The sequence below is a fragment of the Podarcis liolepis genome (assembly GCF_965112155.1).
Source record: "Podarcis liolepis genome assembly, chromosome: 11".
Taxonomy (NCBI): domain Eukaryota; kingdom Metazoa; phylum Chordata; class Lepidosauria; order Squamata; family Lacertidae; genus Podarcis; species Podarcis liolepis.
The window spans coordinates 37,574,228-37,595,225 of record NC_139565.1 but is presented as its reverse complement, the minus strand read 5'-3'; the positions used below and the strand labels follow the sequence as shown (position 1 = coordinate 37,595,225).

Here is a 20,998-nt window from a genome sequence, read left to right as displayed (position 1 = left end):
TCAGATTATAATTGCACTGCATAATAAACAAGTAAAGCCAATTATGAATCTATGCTGCTGTCAAACTCTTGACCCATGTCCCTTTTGTGCATTGCCATTTCCTCGAGGGCTCAAAGTGCTAGACATGGCAACAGACTGACAGCCCCATCCTGGGCAGACTTAGCACCTCATACCCATGGAAACCAATGGACTGAGATGCACCTAACTCAGCACACGATCAGGCTGCGAGTGAAATGCTTTACATTTATACCACAGTACAAGAAGCCACTATTTGCAACCAGGAGACAGGTCGATAAAGATTTAATTAGAAAATTAAGATTTAATTAAGAAAAAGATTTAATTAGAATTTATTAGAAAGTGTTTTCAATATCTAGCAAGAGTAAATAACTGATCAATAGATGGCCCTTTCTACAATAATGAAATAGAAAAAATGTGTCCTACTCTCCATCTCTACAGGCATGGTTCCTATGAATACCATAATACATTTCTGATGCTTTATCAGAAACAAATGCATAGAATCTGTACATGTAAACAGCTAGTGCTCCTAAGATATATATTTTATACCATGTTTTAACACCATAACTGTTCTATTAACCAACCTTTTGATATTTTTCCACTTCAGATATGCATTGATAGCTCAGTGAGCTTTTATTTCACAGAGGCATGGTATTAACATTATACTCAGAAAGATACCTTTGGGTATATGCTCCCTGAGCAACAATGAAGTGGGCTGGCTGATGATTGGAGCACAGGTGGGATAAGTCCCAATATGAATTTGATCAAACACAAGTACAACCACAATGCATGTGACAGTGGCAAAAAGAGCGCATACTTCTCTGTTTCGATTGTGTTTTTAGTGAATTGTCCAGCAGAGCTTTTTAGTATGGTAAATTAGCTGATAGGTACCACTCAAAAGCCTGCTGTTAAGAGATTTGCAAAGGGTAAAATCACTTGGCTCTGTGCCAAACTTTATGTCACAATTAGTGCAGGTCCATTGGAGGGCCTTCAAGCACCAACTAGTTGCAGCCTGCAGGACACTTGTAGAAGTCAGGGTAGCAGCATGCTCTCTCTCTATTTCTGTCCATCATGGCTGATAAACTCCAGGAGGTGATTGACTGAATAGGTCCAGGGAATGGTCAACACAGCACTACATGTGGGACTTATGCCCACTACCCTGAAAGAGGCAGGATGTGGTGACTCCTGAAGAGGCCATCTCTGGATCTGCTCAGACTCTAAATCTTCACTTCCTGGGCAAGATGGCTGAAAGGGTGGTGTTGGAAGCTGCCCAGTACAGTACTCTTCGGGAATGACTCAGGAAGGTTGAAGCTGAGATACTGTTTTTCAGAGCTCTGTTCCTACCTGAAGGATCATTGCCAGAAAGTAGCATTAGGGCACTGTTACTTGGCTCATAGTTTTGGGGCTGTGGGGTCCTATGCTATTTAACATTTATTTGTATGAAACCATTGGAAGCAGTCATCTAAGGATCTGGAGCACTGTGTCACCAGCACATTAATAATGCAGCTCTAGCTGTCTATTACATTTGAATCAGGAAAGGCTATGAAGGTGTTGGATCCTGTGCCTGGGAACTGTGATGGGCTGCATGCGTGCAACCGCCCTGCCCCCCAGCTGAGTCCTGATAAGATGGATGTGGGTGGGTGATTCCCATGTCCTAGAATTCGGCAGACAAACTGTTCTGGGAGGGGTTGCACTCCCCACTGAAGAAGGTTTATAGTTTGCAAATACTCCTGGATTCCACTCTCTTACTGGAGTGCCCCAAGGGGATTCTGTGGTTAATTAGCAGAGAACCACTGAACAAATGATAAGAAATTTTAAAGCTCTAACCTAGTAATCCGGTGCAACTGAAGTGCAAATGTTCCACTAATAAAGTTTGATTTCTTGCTAACCGGGAAGAATAAATATTAAATTTAGGGGAAATGGAACCTGCAATGCCAGTGTGAAGGTCAATTATATTTCAGAAGCGATACTGGATACTGACCGGAAGTGACCCTTTTTCTGCTGCATAATTAATGAAACAAAAAATATATGGATAACAATTGCAAGTTTAAATAAAAACATTCCTTCCAGTAGCACCTTAAAGACCAACTAAGTTAGTTCTTGGTATGAGCTTTCGTGTGCATGCACACTTCTTCAGATTGCAAGTTTGTGTGAGACACACACACACACTTCAAATTAACTTAGTGGGGCTTACTTATAAGTCAACATGAATAAGATCAGGCGGCCACTTCCTTTACATACTGTAGTAAAATTACAACTAAGGTTAACTTTGTAATTCACAATCTGAACCACAAGAGGGCACCAAACAAATATGCAGTGACAATACTGTAACAAAATAAAAAAATTCCTTCCAGTAGCACCTTAAAGACCAACTAAGTTAGTTCTTGGTATGAGCTTTTGTGTGCATGCACACTTCTTCAGATACGAAAAGCTCATACCAAGAACTAACTTAGTTGGTCTTTAAGGTGCTACTGGAAGAAATTTTTTTATTTTGACTATGGCAGACCAACACGGCTACCTACCAATACTGTAACAGTTAACACTAAAAAGTATGCTGGTACCTACATAATAAGGCCAACTGCCCCTCTCCCCCGCCCCATATTGCAGTCAGTAAAATGACAGTTGTTAAGATATACAACCTGAGCATTCAGCAAATAAATTATTGCAGGATGGTTTGCAAGAAACCCCCCCCCCCCCACATAAACTTAATAAAACAACAGTAAAACAACAGAACGTGATAAATGAAAATTGGTGAACAGAAGTTTCACAGTATTTATCTATTTATTTAAACCGTATACAGCCCTTCATCCAAAGATCACAGAGCAGTTCACAACATAAAGATACAAAATGAGAACACAAAATACATAACAAAACCAACAAACCAATACCCACCCCCCCAAATACATTAAAAAGCCTATCGTTTAATCAGCCAAAGGCCTTGTTATAGAGAAATATTTTTGCCTGGTGCAATGGATGAGCCTCACCCTGGGAAAACCTCCTCCAAGGTGTTTCCCTTGCTGATCAAGGTGTCTCCTATGCCAGGTAGGTATGTGTTTGATGGTGTTTGCAGATGCTTGAATTGTGCCCACCATTTACAGTGGTACCTTGGGTTACATACGCTTCAGGTTACAGACTCCGCTAACCCAGAAATAGTATCTCGGATTAAGAACTTTGCTTCAGGATGAGAACAGAAATCGTGCTCTGGCGGCGCGGCAGCAGCGGCAGGCCCCATTAGCTAAAGTGGTGCTTCAGGTTAAGAACAGTTTCAGGTTAAGAACGGACCTCCGGAACGAATTAAGTGCGTAACCAGAGGTGCCACTGTATATGTAATTTTGGGTTTTTCTGAACAGTGATTTCTTCTCCCCTCCCAGCTTGTCCAGGTACAGGAAACAGTGACTCTTCTGCTGATGCTTATGTTCCTGAGTATAGCAGTGCTTAGGGTTTGGGTTTTTTTTAGTATGGTTTTGTAGTATGGAATAACAGTACAATTTTTGGAAAGCTGTCCAACCCTCCTTTGTCCATTTAAAATGTATTGGCCTTCTCAACAACCCTCTAGTTGCTGTGTGTGTGTGTGTGTGTGTGTGTGGTTCCCATGGAGTCTCAGCTTAGGGTAGCTTGATCACCTAGGAAAGGAACAGGGACCTTGAGTCCTCTCAATTTGGTCCTTAAGACTCACTCCTGAATCATGAGGGACAGTGGTGGTAGTGGTGGGCCTACTGCCGTACGACGCCGCTTCTCCCCAGATCTCTGGCAGTAGCAGATAACTTCTCCAGCGCCACCGGGGGCACCTTTTGCCCTCCTTTGCTGACTTCCAGGTTTTGGTGAAATCTCGCCAGAAGCCGCTTCTCCCATGGTAGGGGGACCCTCCCACCAGAATCTGCTGCTGCTTCCGCTTCTCCTCACTTTTCCAGCCCCCACATCACTAGAGAAGTGAGGAGAAGCAATGGGATTCTGCCGCCGGAGGTGCCTCGAGGGTGGTCCAGCCCCGGCAGTAAGGAAGGCTTAGCTTCGCATACGTGGCGCCAAGTACGCGCACGAGACCAACCGCTTAGCGGGTGACGTGGCATTGCTCAACGGCTTCTCCGTGTCCTCGTGACTTGCGGTGGGGTGGGGGGGGTGTAAGGCGCGCCTTCGGGAAGTCGCGGGCAGGAGGTTTTTCTCGTGACTGCGAGCCGGAGGATTTCGGGCGTGAAGGGCCTCGTTGCCGTGGCAACGGCGGCGCCTGGAGGCAGGCCGGAGAACGTTCCCCTTGGCCGCTCTTCCCCGCCCCTCTCGGCCACCACGTGACTATCCTCCGGCAGCCGCTCTTCCTTCAGCTTCCGGGGAAGAGTCGGATAGCGAGGGAACCGGAGGCGGGGGGAGTAGTTGTGGTGCTAGTAGTAGTAGTAGTAACGGCGCGCGGGCATGTCGACCAACAATGTCGGCTACAACGAGCAGGCCGGGGACGCTCAGCCCGAGGTGGGCCAGGAAGCGACGCCCACCGCCGCCGCCGCCTCCTCTGCCTCGACGGCCTTCGGGCTCTTCAGCAGCGACACCAAGAAGTAAGTAAGGAACGGCCGGAGGCGGAGTGAGGCGCGGCTGGGGCGGCCGGGGGCTGGGCTTCCTCTCCTCAGGGAAGTAAGTGCAGGCGCTGCTTCCTTCGAGGAGACCAGACGCTCAGCCGCCCGTGGGTCTCTCTTCCCCTCGTTTCCCAGCCGCCTTCCCACCCCAAATCCTATTAACAACTTCGGGGTCCGGAATACGGTTCTTTGTGAAACTTACTGCAAAGCGGGGTTGTGCCATTATGAGTTGCTCTGCGACTTTGTGTGACGTTGGGAGTTGGTCCCTAATAAAGTTACTGCCTTGCGGTTGCTTTCAGAGCTCAGTTGTTTTTCCTTGCAGATCAACACGGCTGCTTCGGATTTTCTTTTTCTGCCTTGAATTGTGGAGTAAGGGAGAAGTCCGAATTCTTCCTACTAACGTGGTAAAAAGTTGTATACAGGATATCAATGCAAGGGAAGTAATAAATGACTGTAAGGAGAAGTGCCCGCTGAGAGCAGCATGAGAAACGCCTCAGGGACCCCTCCTTTCAGTTTTATGCACTTTATGCTGCAATCCTAAACGCACGAGGGAGTAAGTCACAGCGAAGTTGGTAGCGATTTCCTTCTGTGTAAACATTCAAACTCTTGTGCTCCTGGAGACACTGATAGTTTTGAAATCAGGGAGACACTGGCAGAAGTTATGTTGAGGGTGGGATTGGATCACAAGGTTTTTTTGGATTCTTCAGCCAAGTTGGGTTGGCCACAGTGGAGACACTGGATTCATGCTTGATGAAGGGGGCATTATGTCATATTACCGCTCATACTGGCCCATGGACTCTTTATATTGCCATTTCAGCTTGCCAATATTGGTAACATTTCATATTTGTTGATGGGGCGGAGGTGGCAATATGCTTCCTCCCCTTTTAAATTTGATTATGTGGTGCTCTGTTCCCACGAGATCTTGGATAGCCTCTTAATGGTCTTCAAGTGTCCATTATTTTAACAAATGTTAAAATCGAAATAAATTGTACTGGGAACCCTTTATTTAGAAGACTTAATATTAATAAATCATAAATTCTGCTATTTGTAACTTCAGTGTTTCAGGTTTGTCTGCAATATTTTCAAGGGAATTAACACAATACATTTTCCAGTAAAAACAAGTGCCACATGTAGAATATCTAATTTTGCTGGTTATAGCTTGATAATACTACTTCGTGTGCATGTGTGTGTACAAGTGAGTGATTAGTCTGTACTCTTGAAACATTGTAAGTTAGAAAGGTTTTGAGTTCAAGAAGGTTGCTAGTCAGTGCTGTTAATTTATTTAAACAAAACAGAAGAAAATACTTTTTAAAGTTGAAGTTCAAACCATTTATAAACCTAGATGTATAATAGAACAGAATTATTTATACTTAATTTAAATCATGTAATTGAGTAATTTTGTTAGCTTTCTCTTTTGATAGGGTTCCTTCCTTTGCTGCTTTACACATACAGACCTGAACATGTGCCTTGGGAATAAGTCTTATGTAGTAATGTGTCATGTTCACAGAACCTTGCTTTCACAGAAGTGGAAACATAAACCCTAATCTGCTTTCACTTCTAACTAGTCTACTACCTACAGCATGCTATTTGTGTGCCATTATTTATTTTACCTCTCAGACATAGTACTGCCTATTTTCAGTCTTCTGTGGCATGGCAAGCTACTTTGAATCATGTATCCATAAAAGTGAGAAATTATTTTTACAACAAAGAGATGCTCATCTTGTAGTGTCAGCACCAGTGTCTTAACTTTAACTAGGGAACAGGTATTGTGGTTTACATTTTATTTGCCAATAACACAAATTGGGTGTTTCTTTATTAGAGAATCCTAACACTCCCTAAATATACAGAAGTCAAAACACAAAAAATAACACTAAAATATTCACTAACAGAACCAGCCATAATGCTAAAAAGTCCAGTTTAGTAAAATACCTAACACCAGTAAAAAAAATTAAAATTAATAAATGTACGGTAAGTTAATGTAATTCCCAAAACATAATTTGATATCTTGCTGCCGACCATCCAGAAGTGTAGGCCTGGGGCTAGACACACTTTGTTAAACAGCACTGTGTCCTCCTTCTTTAACTTTATATAGCAGATATGGGAGAAGTAAGTCAGAATTGGGATTGCAGCAAAGAGGGAGGGTTTTCTAGCCTATTCCTTCCACACTGTAGTTCTGATAAAAATCTCCCCACCCAGCTACTATTTGCATCAAGAAAGAATCTGCCATCCAGTGAAAGCAGCTTTGTGTATGTGTGTTCATGTTCAAATTTATTGAAGTGCTTTAAAAAACAACCCTGCTTTGGTTTTGGTCCTGATTTTTCTCCCCCACTACCCCAAAGCTGCTGTTTATTTTCTTTAAAAAATCATGGCATTCCAAACAAGTTGTGTTAATTTTATATTTAGTTTGGCCCTTAATACTTTGTAAGAAGAATATCTAATGTGGCCCTATGGTTTATATGATAAATTGAGATGAGATGAGCCGTTAATAAACTTGATTACTGAAGAACATGGAATTGGAATATTGTATAGACTGAAAGTTCTCAAAAATGCCATTTTGAGTTGGCAGATCTTGCAGGTAAATCTAAGGTCTTGAAGAGCTTTTACAGCAGGAGGCACATGCAGTCTCACAATTCATTTGTTATGTAATCTGTATTGGCAATCTTGTTTAAGTTGGCATTTAATTACCAAATAAGATTTCATTACATTCTGTAAATTGGGAAGTGTGGTTAAAACGTAATTGTGTTGCTTGTTGTTCGTAATCTAGTTGTTTCCTTTCTTTATATCCAATAAAATGTATCATTGCAATTTGGCATTTTCAAAGAGGCACTGTTGCAAGTGAAACATTTGCTTCTGAAACTTTGGAGTTTATAGAGAAGATTTTTTTTTTAAAAGCACACCTTAGTAATTATGATCTTTGAAGGCAATTTTAGATTGTATTGTGAAACAGAATTTAAAAGGAAATGCTTATTGTAACTTAATTTTAGATTGCTGATAGCTCAGTCTCAGTTATTTGACTACTATTGGGGAGCTCTCTGCAGACTCATTGGCTGAGAAACCAGACCACCCATGCAAGGGGACCTGGGATCTCCCTGTTCCCAACAGTGAGTCCTTTGACCACAGAGGTAATGGGGGACCTGCAATGGCCTGTCCTAGAAGCTGCAGTGCTCCCAGAAGTGTTGGTAAGCATGAAAGGAAGGATGGGCAACTGCTCGTGCCTCCCCCCCCCGGATGCTGCCATTTACCCCAGAGTGACTCACCTGGCTAGGTCAGGCTCTGGGGCCAACCTGCAGTCCCCATGTTCTCCCACTTCCTAGAGGCCCATTAGGGTCCTCAGGTGGTGGATTTCCCTGGCTTTAGAAAGGGGACACTCCTTCAGGGCGCAGCCATGGGTGCAGATAATGACAGATGCGACCCTCTTGGTGTGTGGACCCCACACAGAAGATCAGTATGTCCAAGAAACCTGATCCAAGGAGGAAGCCAAATAACTCATAAGTTGGTTGGAACTTGGAGCACTCAGACTGGCCCTCTTCCACTCTGAGAGGCTGGTGGAGGGCAAGCACAGGCTGATCCTTTCTAACAGCATTGCCACCAAGGCATATATATGTAAAGAAGGTGAAAGCAAGTCACAGGCTCTCATGCAAGAGGCAACCAGCCTCCTCTCCTGGGTGGAACAGTATCTAGAATCCCTATCAGCAGAGCACTTAGCGGGTGCCCCCAACACTTGAGCAGATTGGGTCAGCCACCTGCAGACAGAGTGGATCCTTCATCCATAGATGTTCTAGAAAATAGTGGATTGCTTTGGCCTTCCAGAAGTGGACGTTGTTCTAGTCCAGAACATGGAAAGGTGGTGGTCTCCTGGTTCAGGGCCCAAGAAGCAATGGGCATGGATACCCTGACGTGGCTCGGTGGGGCTTTTATATGCCTTTACTCCTATGGTCCTAATCCAGAGATTTTCAGGTGAGTTAGATCCGCTCTAGGGGAGATTATCATAGTAGCTCCCTTCTGACCAAGGAGAGCCTTGTTCATGGAACTCATGGCAAACTCATGAGTTCCTACTCAACAGGAAGGATTTGCTGTTGTAGGGTGAGGTCCATCACCCAGCTCAGATTGGCTACAACTCTACACCTGCCTGTTGAGGGGAGGGCCTAAGGCAGGGGTCAGAAAACATTTTCAGCAGGGGGCTGGTCTACTGTCCCTCAGACCTTGTGGGGGGCCAGACTATTTTTTTTGGGGGGGGGATGAACGAATTCCTCACAAATAACCCAGAGATGCATTTTAAATAAAAGGACATCTTCTACTCACATGAAACACGCTGATTCCTGGACCGCCCATGGGCTGGATTTAGAAGGTGATTGGGCTGGATCCAGCCCCAGGCCTTAGTTTGCCTACCCATGGCCTAAGGCAATTAGGACTAACTGACTGGGTAACCTCTAACCATCCTAGCTTCCATGGTGCAGAAATACAGTTCCAAGTTATGGATACTCGTAATTTTTACATGGGATCCCCTAAAAATGTCATCAAATTATTGGTCACCTCTGTGTTCATGTATATATATGTTGGGTAATTTGTTGTGGTTTAGTTGCCATCCTGTGCAAAAATCATTGGATCCAAGATTCCATCCAAGCACCAAATCTGTAGAGTGGTTGTTTTCTGTGCTGTCTATCAGTGATGCTGTTTTGGGGGAACTCCAAGAGGAACTGTTTTAATTCTGCTGAATCTGACTTTTACCCATACCCCTTGGGAAAAGCAAAGTAGTGTGTGCACACTTTCTGTCTGGGTGGACAGGAGAAGCATCCAGAGAAGGTGATGTCATGGTATACACTCAAAATTATAAATATGTCCACAGGCCATCAATTGTCAATTGCTCTCAATTGCTGCCCTACATCCTTGAAGATAAGTGTGGAATGATTGAATTGGATTGCATTGAAAAGTAAGGGTGTTTCTATAACTTGAACCAGAGTTGAAGAACGTCATCAAACTATTCAGTATGCAGTACTTCTAACAAATACTTTGATTGCTAGAACTAGACCAACCATGCCAGGAACACAGAAATGAATAGCAAGGCTTGTTCACCTGAGGGTAGAGTGATATGATGAGAAAGCAATGGTTCAGATCTCTTGATAGAATTGAAAATTCGTTTTAATGTCTGAATAGTATTGATAGAAGTTCCCTTAATCAAGATGTAATCTGGCCATTTAAACCAAGAACCACAAGCTTTATAAAAGATCCAGATGTCAGTAGCTCATACTGATCCTTCACGTAAAGTTTATTTGATTGGAATATCTTTAGGAAGTGACGTATAAAACATTTTAATGTTCAGCTGATTTCAGGTGGAACTGATTTTCCAGATATTTTGGAATGTTTCTCATACAAGAGTGTTTATTCTTGCCAGCAGTTACTGTTCTGATTCCAAATTAAATGTGTTCTGTCATATTTAAATGTGTGAATTTTATAAAAGCCTTTCTTTTCCTTACCTTTGGAAACTGCATCTTAACAGCAACAGTAAAAATGAAATCTTTAACCAAATGTTAAAATTTGGAGGCATATTATATGAAAAGTGCATAGTGGTAGGTAGAATATGTGAACTTTTCAACAGATGGCAAAATTTAGAAGAATAGTGTTCAACTTCATGAATTTGCATCTTTAGACTAGATTCCTGCCAAACAAAATGTGATTGTAATTTATTGGAGCCTTTTTCCTTTTCAGAGTACATGTGTACTAGCAAATGCAGCAGGGTAGCAAACTGCCTTTGAGTTTTGCAAATGACTCCTTTGCTGAGAATGGACTGAAGATGGTGTTTCAGTACAATACTGATTCCTAAGTTTAATGCTGAAAGAGACTGAATAACTTCTGTTGATATACAGAATTTATATATTGAATTCTTTAGTTTAGTGCACACTGGGCATACATAGCCTATATAAAAGTAATGGAAATGTATAGAAATAAATTATTGGATTTATTTTAGAGTAGTCTAGCCCTGATATTTATATGTGATGCATATACTGGTTCATTGGCATGTTTACCATCAGGGCCATCTGTTAGTATGGCACTGTGCCTCCTACTATAGTAGTATGCCAGTTTCATTAGGCACACAAGCCAGAAAGGATGAATGGTTTGGATGGAATATCCTATAAAGTAAGTCCTTAATGAATTTTGAGCTAATAAATCTGCATGGTCCAATCTGAGTCTCAAACTGTGGCACAATATTAGCAAATAGCATAAAATGATAGAAAATGCCTGTGATCTGATGTGTGAGTAGTATTAAGGTGTGTCTCAGATGAAGCTGTAACTGGGCAATCCTAATGTATTGAGGAACTGGGATTGTCCACATTGTGCCTCCATGTCCATGGATTAGATCAGGCTTCCTCAAACTCGGCCCTCCAGATGTTTTGAGACTACAATTCCCATCATCCCTGACCACTGGTCTTGCTAGCTAGGGATCATGGGAGTTGTAGGCCAAAAACATCTGGAGGGCTGAGTTTGAGAAAGTCTGGATTAGATAATAGAATCATAGAACTGTAGAGTTGGAAGGGACCAACCCCCTGCAGTGCATAGGTCAATATGTATGCACTGACATTCCAACATCATGTGAGTAGGCACCTGCTCATTCAGTGAGGTTTTCCCTTCCTTTCTTCTTCCATACACAAAATTGCTTCAGGGGATATGGGGACCCTCCAGAGCATATTTTAGGGAAGCGCAGGGTGCTAGAGGGGCAGAATATAAACCAGAAGACCCATTGCAAGCTGATGTCCATGGCATAAGTGGGTGGGTATCACTGGATATCAGTCATGGAGTACAATGTGCATAGGCTCATACCACCTGTTTATCTTAGAAAAATCTGTGGTGCAAACCTGCAAGTGATGTTGCTTACGATACAGGAACATCACAGTCCTTTAGGTCAGTGGTTAACTGAAGAGAGGGATTTGTAGAGTTAGAAGGAGGTCTCTGAGAGTCAACTAACCTGACCCCCTTCAATTCCTTGCAGGCAGCCACCCACTGCTCAGCAGCCACCCCTTATTCAGTTGTCAAACATGGTAGCCAGCAACAGAGCCTCCATGGCCAAGGGCAGCCCGCCCACCCCAAGGAGCTCTGGGCAGAGAGGTGTTGCCAAGTCCCATCAGCTGGCTGCACACCATGTCTCCGCTGGGCCTGTGCTGTGTCACAGCCTCCGCATGGCCCAGCAGTTCTGCTCTGCCTCCTGTCACCATTGCCCCTTCTCTCAAAGGGGCACTACCGCTAAGCCAAGCCTTCCATTCTACGTCACTGCCGGCCCGCCAATCAAAAGATGGGGCCTCAAAACATATTGATGGGTTTCAAGTGTCCACCTGCCTCCTCCCCCCATATACCCTTGTATTAGCAGCACTCATTTGCTGCTGAGGGCAGAGGGGACAAGCAACTAACCAGCAAGAGATGGAAGCTCCTTTTCTGGATGGGAAAGGCAGAAGAGGTGTTGAAGGGCAGTAACAGTTACTTATCAAACAAGTCTTGGATACTGTAGTACTTAAGTGTTTTTTTAGAGGAGGGGTGGTGAACCTTTTTGGCTGTGCTGGCATTGTGGGACTGCCTCCCGTCAATCATATGATGTCCCCTCCTATTTTAAACTCCTGATATTGAAGATTTAAAAGAGGACCATGGAGAGACTTATAAAAACTTTAAGACAACCCTCTTTCCTTTAAGATGACCCCCTTCTGTTTGAGCCTATGAGGGCTATGATGGGAAAGTGGTGGGCTCTCATAAAACCCTTTGAAAAGGGGCTGTTGGAAGAAGCTGACCCCCTTCTTAAAACACTAGAAGGAGTGGGCAGGATGGAGCCTCCAGAGCAGATTTTGGGGGTGGGGGGAAAGGAGGATAGGATGGTGTTCCATTGTGCAGGCCTAAATCTGGTAGTTAAACAGATCTGCTTTGAGTTCTAGCACCTTTATTACTCTCTAGAAACAATGATTTCTGTTTCTTCGACCAACTATTTGTGTAAAAAATATTTGCGTGTTTTGGAACTGTGTTTTCCTCTTCAAGCACAGATTTCCAGAGTAAACATAACACACACACATTTTTTTACATGCTGTTATATGCAAGTGTTGTTGGATACCTATGATTAGCTGCCAACCTGTTAATTGGTTGAGTGATTGCCAATAATATTTTATAATAGATTATAATAACTTTTCCTCTTAGTGATGAAGAATATCTGGGATACTAATATCTCACCTGTAATTGTAAGGTATAGTATGTTGGTCCTCCCCACCCCCCCACCCCTGTACAAGAAGCGAATCCATAAAAATACATTTTCTGTATAAAAAAAAGTATAACTTGAATTGATGGACCTGGTTTGCAAGTTACTACTTTTAGTTTTTCTATCTTAATCAACAAAATACTGTTTTATCTTTGTATGTCTTCTCTACTTTTTGTTTGCTATGTTCCCTCCCCGCTGAGGTTAATCCTGATTCTGCAGTTAAGTAAAATGGGATAGATTCAGACATGCCCTTCCATTAATAGAAATGACTTTGATTCAGCAAACATCAGGGCGGGAATAGGAATCTCGCCCCCTTCTTTCCCTTGCATTGCCTCACACCAATATGCTATTTCAGAGGATTCCTCATTCTATGACAGCATTTTTTGACTGGCTTTTCATTCTTTTTCAAGTATTGCATCTAAAGAAATCTTTTATTTTTACCAAGAGGTGGTTGTTGTTTAGTCCGACTCTTTGTGACCCCATGGACCAGAGCACGCCAGGCACTCCTGTCTTCCACTGCCTCCCGTAGTTTGGTCAAACTCATGTTCGTAGCTTCGAGAACACTGTCCAACCATCTCGTCCTCTGTCGTCCCCTTCTCCTTGTGCCCTCAATCTTTCCCAACATCAGGGTCTTTTCCACGGAGTCTTCTCTTCTCATGAGGTGGCCAAAGTATTGGAGTCTCAGCTTTATCTCTTGACTCTCTACTTTAGCATTCCAATCCCCTATAATGAGAAGAACATCCTTCTTTGGTGTCATTTCTAGAAGGTGTTGTAAGTCTTCATAGAATTGGTCAGTTTCACTTTATTCAGCACCAGTAGTTGGTGCATAAACTTGGATTACTGTGATGTTAAAAGGTCTGCCTTGGACTCGTATTGAGATCATTCTATCGTTTTTGAGATTGCATCCCAATACTGCTTTCGCCACTTTTTTGTTGACTATGAGAGCCACTCCAATTTTTTTACGGGATTCTTGCCCACAGTAGTAGATATGATGCTAATCCGAACTGAATTCGCCCATTCCCGTCCATTTTAGTTCACTGATGCCCAGGATGTCAATATTTATTCTTGCCATCTCATTTTTGACCACATCGAGCTTACCAAGGTTCATGGTTCTTACATTCCAGGTTCCTATGCAATATTTTTCTTTACAGCATTGGACTTTCCTTTTGCTTCCAGGCATATCCGCAACTGAGCGACCTTTCGGCTTTGGTCCAGCCACTTCATCAGCTCTGAATCTCATTGTACTTGTCCTCCGCTCTTCCTCAGTAGCATGTTGGACGCCTTCTGACCTGAGGGGCTCATCTTCCTATTGACTTTGTCCATGGAGTTTTCTTGGCAGGGATACTTGAGTGGCTTGCCGGTTCCTGGTCCAGGTGGATCACGTTTGGTCAAAACTCTCCACTATGACCTGTCCATCTTGGGTGACCCTGCACGGCATAGCTCATAGCTTCTCTGAGTTATTCAAGTTCTTCGCCACCACAAGGCAGTGATCTATGAAGAGGTAGTTGTCCAAATAAAGCATCTTTTAAAAAGCTGAATCCAGACAAATTGGAAGTACTGTTTCTTAGGGGTTCTGGTAATCTTGGAGTGGGCATCCTATGTTGGATAAGGCTGCAGCAGTTCCTGAGATTGATGCCCAGGTGGTGCTAGTGGCCAAGAATGCCTTTTTCCAGCTGTGTCTTATATACTGGCTGTATCTTTTCCTGGGACAGCCAGATCTCTAGTCACTTCAGGGTTAAATTACTATAATATGTTTTATATAATGGGCTGCCCTTGGTACCAATTTGGAAAATTCAGTTGATTCAGAATATGGTTGCCTACATGGCACATCTTATCTCACAAAAAACTTTTATCTGTTTCTCTTGCTAAAATTTGCTTCCAGGTCCAATTTGAAGCAATGTTTTTTTATTTTTAAAGTCTTATATAATGTGGAACCAGAGTTACTCTCCTTCTCCAGGAGCTCTGTTGCATTTTAGAGGCCTTTCTCCAGGTATCTCTGGTTCATCACAGGTGGCAAGTGGGTATCATAGATGGGGCCTCATCCGCTGTGGCACCAAGAATTCTGAAGGCCTCCCTAAAAAGGCATGTCTCTCTAAATTTGTATTTCTGAAGGATGTTTAGAATGTTTAAGGATGAGCAGCAGCTTACAATGGTTACTGCGGCTGGTTTTGTTCTTAGGGCTCTGTTTTACTATTCTAACATTTATAGGTTGCCCTCTGTATATTTTAGAAAGGTGGGATAAAAAGCCAATAAAATATATAAATAAAATGAATTTGTTAGTGCTGAATATGGTAATGTCGGAATCATGCCACAAGATGTCACTCAAACAGCTGTGGTATAAAGTGATGGCAGAAAGTGTGCTTTGAAGCTTGAAATATTTTATACACATTGTGAATATGTTTTGAAAATGTACACACTGGGGCATATCCCAAGGGTGAGGGATGGCATTAATTATATTTTAGAAGTTTAGAATCTTGCTTTGTTTAATCTGTGTAGCATTGCTGCAAGCTATCAATACTTTGGCAGAATGCTATTTTTATTGCATAAATAAAATGTCAGACCTTATTTGGGGTGTGGGGAAATATTTTTAGTGCAGTAAGTGTAAAAGATGTAAATAACACTGTGATTCTCCAGGTCTGTTAGTGAAGAGTCCCTGTGCTGGTTGTGACATTCTTTTGACATGCCTAACATTTAGAAAATAGTTCAATGTTCATTGAAATTAATTGTTTCTGTGCTGACTTGGCCTTGCTAGCTAGGCTCTGGCCTTGCTAGCTAGGGGTGATGGGAGTTGTAGTTCAACAACATCTGGGGACCCACAGGTTGAGAAAGGCTGCTCTAGACGGTCTAGAACAGGGGTCAGCAAACTTTTTCAGCAGAGGGCAAGTCCACTGTCCCTCAGACCTTGTGGGGGGCCAGACTATATTTTTTTTGGGGGGGGAATGAACAAATTCCTATGCCCCACGAATAACCCAGAGATGTGTTTTAAATAAAAGGACACATTCTACTCATGTAAAAACACGCTGATTCCTGGGCTGTACGCGGGCCAGATTTAGAAGGCAATTGGCCCACATCCTGCCCCTGGGCCTTAGTTTGCCTACCCATGGTCTAGAAGGATGTTGGCTTCCAATCCAGTGTAAATTAGGTCTTCAACTATGAAGAGAACCTGAAATCTAATTTTCGTTTAGTTTGGCCCTTTGTCAGAAAGGTAATATTTATAAAGAGGCTTCGGAAACAAGGCCAAAATCATATAATTTTGCATTGATTTTTAGAATTCAGCATAGACATTATGAGGGATCTGTTGCATGTGATTTCATTTTTACAGCTATATAAAATTCCTGGTATGTTCCATAATTCTTGTTAAGCTAAAGCAAGCAGGCAATATAATAAGATTGTTTGTTGAAGTTGGCTGGTAAGATGTATTTCTGTAAAAGGAAATGACCTTTTATACAGTAGGCATTTTCTTCAAGTGAAGGGAGTGGGTATCCTGTTACCTCATAGGTTTTTTCAAACCACACTGCAATCTTGATCCTGATAAGGTCTGGTTACCAGTGCACTTAATTCTTTTTCCTGAGTTAGAAGAAGTGGAGCAAGACTCTTCGTTTGCTAAAATGAGTAGTTCTAGTTGCAATATTAGATTTATTCTTGAAAAAGCAGCGTCCCTAGAAGTTACCTTAAAACCAGATCCTAGTATAGAAGAGAGTGGGATTACTAGTACTTTTGAGCCATGTGAGGAAAACCTTGTTTTGTAAGTATTGGTAAACTTGCTGTTGCTCACCTGTCTTTTGTGATCTACTTTTCATACAGTGCAGAATGACTAATAATCAATATTATACTGTGAATGTTATATTTTAACTATCTGAGCCGTAACAATGTATTGTTATTGTGCACTAAAAAATAACTCCTTCTTATTTAATTGAGCATGTCGCCAAGAGGCTTAGATCAGCACTGAAGTGCTGTTTAGTACAAGCTAAATTAATTCCTTTATTTTTAGGCGAGAGTTTGTTTGAAGTAGCAATTCATGTTCTGTTGTTCTAAATCTCTTACAGAATTTTTTAAAATGCTTTTTAAGGATAACATAGAAAATGCCACAATTTTTAATGAAGTGATAATTCCTGCATTTTTCGTACTTATCTCATTGATGATGATACGCAGAGGCGAAATCAGCTCAATCATAACTGTAATAGCAAACTGGCCTCCTAAGTGTGTGTAGCATTTGTTCATCTAATCTTACAGTGGGCTAACTGTACCTGGAATACTTTCTAAACAGAGTAGCCAGAATCCTAAAAGATCTGACACCTTGAACAAGTTGCAGGAAATATATTTGAGCTTTTCATATAGCAGTCCCACATGGTAAACTTCATTTAAAAGTGAGACACTTCACAGAATGTTAAGGAAATTAGGGGATGAGGGAAGTTTTGTTTTGTTTTTAAACAAACTCATGCAAGTGTTTTGTCTCTAAGAGAAGAATTATGTACACATCTACTCAGGCCAGAAAGTGTATAAGATTTCAGCCTAAACTAAGTCTTTGGATTCCGGCCTAAATAAATGTACTACTATATGCCCATAGAGGGACATGGCATTGTTTCCTCAGTGAAGAAGGGATTGCCAGTTTTAAAAAACCTCTTCCTGTCACCTTCTTCCCTCCCCAGTAGTATCTCTTTTTTCTGTTAATGTGTGAGTGCAACAATGATTGTCTAAATGTTACATAGACTCGCATTAAAGGGTATTTTCAACTTATTTTATGTTACTAAAAAGAGAGAAGGCTTCCCACATACTATTTCTTATGAATTTCAGATATCCCAGTGTGTACCTAGATGAAGAAGAAGAAAATTACCCAGAGTTGCCACATTGAGACAATTCATTGTTCTTTCTTTCGCATTTTCTTTGGAAACATTGTAAAAATTAAGCCAGTCCATGTCTTGAAACGTGCTGACTTGGAGTTAGGTCTCCACCACCAGTATATATTCTTGTGTGTATTTTAAAGCCAGACTTTCATTGCCACATTTGGTAAAATCAGTAGCAATTACAATTCATAAAGTGTTTGATTGTTAGTATGAGATTTTCTATGAAATGATTCCAATAGCTTGACACCCCAAACAAAATGTTCCTCCCATACTGCTACTTAAATTGATTATCCTCAGCCTTCAGAACACGTTATTTTTATTTATGCCTTCTCAGTCCCCTCCCCACCCTGATGGATATATTTATGCAACATTTTAATTTCCAGCATCCTCCCTCTTTAAAAAACAATTAGCAGCATTGTTGCAAAATTTGAAGTTCTGGGGCATGTTGGAACACTTTTTGGTATCCTCATTAGTAGGTTGTGATACAAATGACAACTCATTATTTCTCTTCCTTTTATAGAAATGAAGATTTGAAGCAAATGTTGGAAAGCAGCAAAGATTCTGCTAAGCTGGATGCTATGAAAAGGATTGTTGGGGTATGTTAGATTTTAATGTGCATATAATGTTGGCAGCTCTGAAAGTTGTATTTCTTCATGCATTGAATACACATGTGCACGCACACACAAATTTAAGTTTCTCAGAGTTAGTCTGAAGCTAGTTTTTTTTTAAAAAAAAAGCTATTGGCTTTACTATGTATTTTTTGTCCTTATTAGCATTAATTTATTCAGGAAAGGGACGCGAGTGGCGCTGTGGGTAAAACCTCAGTGCCTAGGACTTGCTGATCGTAAGGTCGGCAGTTTGAATCCCCGTGGCAGGGTGAGCTCCCGTCATTCGGTCCCAGCTCCTGTCCACCTAGCAGTTCGAAAGCACCCCTAAGTGCAAGTAGATAAATAGGTACCGCTTTATAGCGGGAAGGTAAACGGCATTTCCGTGTGCAGCCCTGGTGCTGGCTCGCCAGTTGCAGCTTCGTCACGCTGGCCACGTGACCCGGAAGTGTCTTCGGACGGCGACGGCTCCCGGCCTCTTGAGCGAGATGAGCGCGCAACCCTAGAGTCGGTCACGACTGGCCCGTACGGGCAGGGGTACCTTTACCTTTTATTCAGGAAAACAATGAACATGTGTTTTGTGCACCTTAGTAATAGCATATATACACACAACAGACTATATTATTTTGAGAGCTAGACGCTTGTAGCTTCAGCACCTTGGATATGGACATAATAAGTTTGAATGTTTCCATTTCAGTGGTTATTTGAAATCTCTCCCCTCCCCCACTTTTCTGGTTACTAAGGACAGGCTAGCATGGATCTAGTTCACAATCTGGAATCTAAAAGCTACTTGAGTATATCCAAGGTGATGTGCAACAAAACGTTACCACCACCTCTTCCACCACCCCTTCTGCTATATCAAACTCCTCTCAGAAGTTCAAAGTATTCTATGGCAGGTGGACCTAGCTGAGGGGACCCTGGGATCAAGTGCTCACTGTTTCTCTATGGAAGAAGAGGATAGGGAGAGAATCAAAACACATGGAACAGTGTTCGAAACTCATATATGCTAGGTGCCAAATGGCTCCTTAAACCAAGTTTACAGTCACCAAAACAGAATATCTAGTTGTCGTTTTTGGGTAAGACAGCTCTAAAGTCTCTTTTTTATGTGATGGACTGACTGCGATTGATAATCAGTTAAACACCTGGCTAGTTCAGATGTCAACCTTGAGTTAGGTTAAGAACTTTGAGAAATTAAAGAAGAAAAGTTATTTGATCCAGAGAAATCCACATATATATTGGCCTATTCCTACCTCTTCTTTTTTTATGGTGACTGCTCCTGCTGAGGCTGCACAGAAAAAGCATTTTGGTTCTTGAAATTCATTCTGATTGTAAAGATAAAATATAACTGATAGAATTCTAACACTGATGTGGAGGCAGAAAAATACACAACTATGACTAGGAATCCCTTCTGAAACTAGGTAAAACACTTTTCAGTTTAGTTAAGTGCTAATCATTGTAGGGGTTCCCCCGTCGTAGTGTGGGTTCATGTCACAATAACTGTACATTACTCAGAAGTACCACTGGACTGTTAACAAGGGCCCCCATAAACTTCCAGACCTCTGGGAAAAGATTGTTTCCCTCTTTGCTTATTCACTTCTACACCATTTTTTAAGAATGTGGAATAAAATGATGGGATATTAAGTGGACTAGCATCTGGGAGACAAAGGTAAAACTCATTCATGAAATGCACTGTGTGACCTTGGGCCAGCCAGTCTAACCTACCCTCAAGGCTATTGCGGGGATAACATGGAGAAAAGAAGATCCATGAATACCACCTTGAGATCTTTGGAGGAAAGACAGATCTAAACATAATGCTGTTAAACACCAACAATAATAAAAAGACTGCCCTGCCTGCCTACCCCTAATTTTGAACAAGGGGGTGGGGAGAGAGAGAGAGATTTGAAATCATGAAAAAACCTTAAAGAGAAAAGCCTCTCGCATGTAACCAAGATATTCAGGGCTACAAACAATGAAAGTTTCATGCAGGTTGTCCACAAATCCAATATGCGGCTATTTGCTGTGACAGGATTGCCTGTGTGGGTAGTGCTGGCAGGGTGCAATCCATGCTCCCATACTGCATATGCGCTGTTACACATGGAGTTCTTAACTGAAACATCCCGGGCACCAATCTCCTTTTTACAATAGCATTTTTAGTTTGTCAAAGGGTTTTATGTTATTTTGTTCTGTCAAAAAACTTAAGAAGTAGACCACAGTGCAATTTGAGTAAAGCAGCAAAAAGAACTGTACTAGCCCCTTCAAGACTAACACATTTATTAAGGCATAACCTTTTGGGGGCTCAAGTCCATCATTCTTGCTAATCCATGAATGCTTATCTAGTAAGACATTTGCTAGCCTTTAAATTGCTACTGGACTGTAGTTTTATTTCTGCTGTGAGTCATGGCTAGCTGACTAACCCTTTGATTGACAGTGCAGCAGAGTAATGTACCCAATGAGCCTGTGGCAAAGAGGAGGGATTTTAAATTGGGCCTGCAGATCCTGTGGATTCTTCTCTCTCTCTCTCTCTCTCTCTCTCTCTCTCTTTAAAAAATGATACAAAGAAGCCTCTTGCCAATTGGCTTACCAAGACGGAAAAATGTGTAGGTAGTATTCTACCTGATCAAAGTATGATGCAGCCCACTAGTACACCCAGTTTCTCACAAACCAAAGTTGCCTCTGACAGACTTGAGCACGGTAAGGCATGATTTGGAACTACCAGCCCCAGAAATAAATGACATGAGTATGTACCAC

General features: G+C 42.0%; 1 protein-coding gene across 3 annotated transcripts in view; it reads left to right on the top strand.

The window, feature by feature from the left end:
• Nucleotides 1-20,998, top strand: part of AP3B1 (adaptor related protein complex 3 subunit beta 1) — a 142,771-nt gene that overhangs the window by 12,873 nt on the left and 108,900 nt on the right. The window contains exons 1-2 of one of the 3 annotated variants that reach the window (XM_083465200.1): nt 2,890-4,556; nt 18,166-18,241. In XM_083465200.1, the coding sequence (XP_083321326.1) occupies nt 4,420-4,556; nt 18,166-18,241 (213 nt within the window). In that variant the 5' untranslated portion in view covers nt 2,890-4,419. Of the gene's footprint in view, nt 1-2,889; nt 4,557-4,876; nt 4,979-18,165; nt 18,242-20,998 lie in introns of those variants that run through there. The other 2 variants (XM_083465202.1, XM_083465201.1) reach the window with 2 other exon arrangements.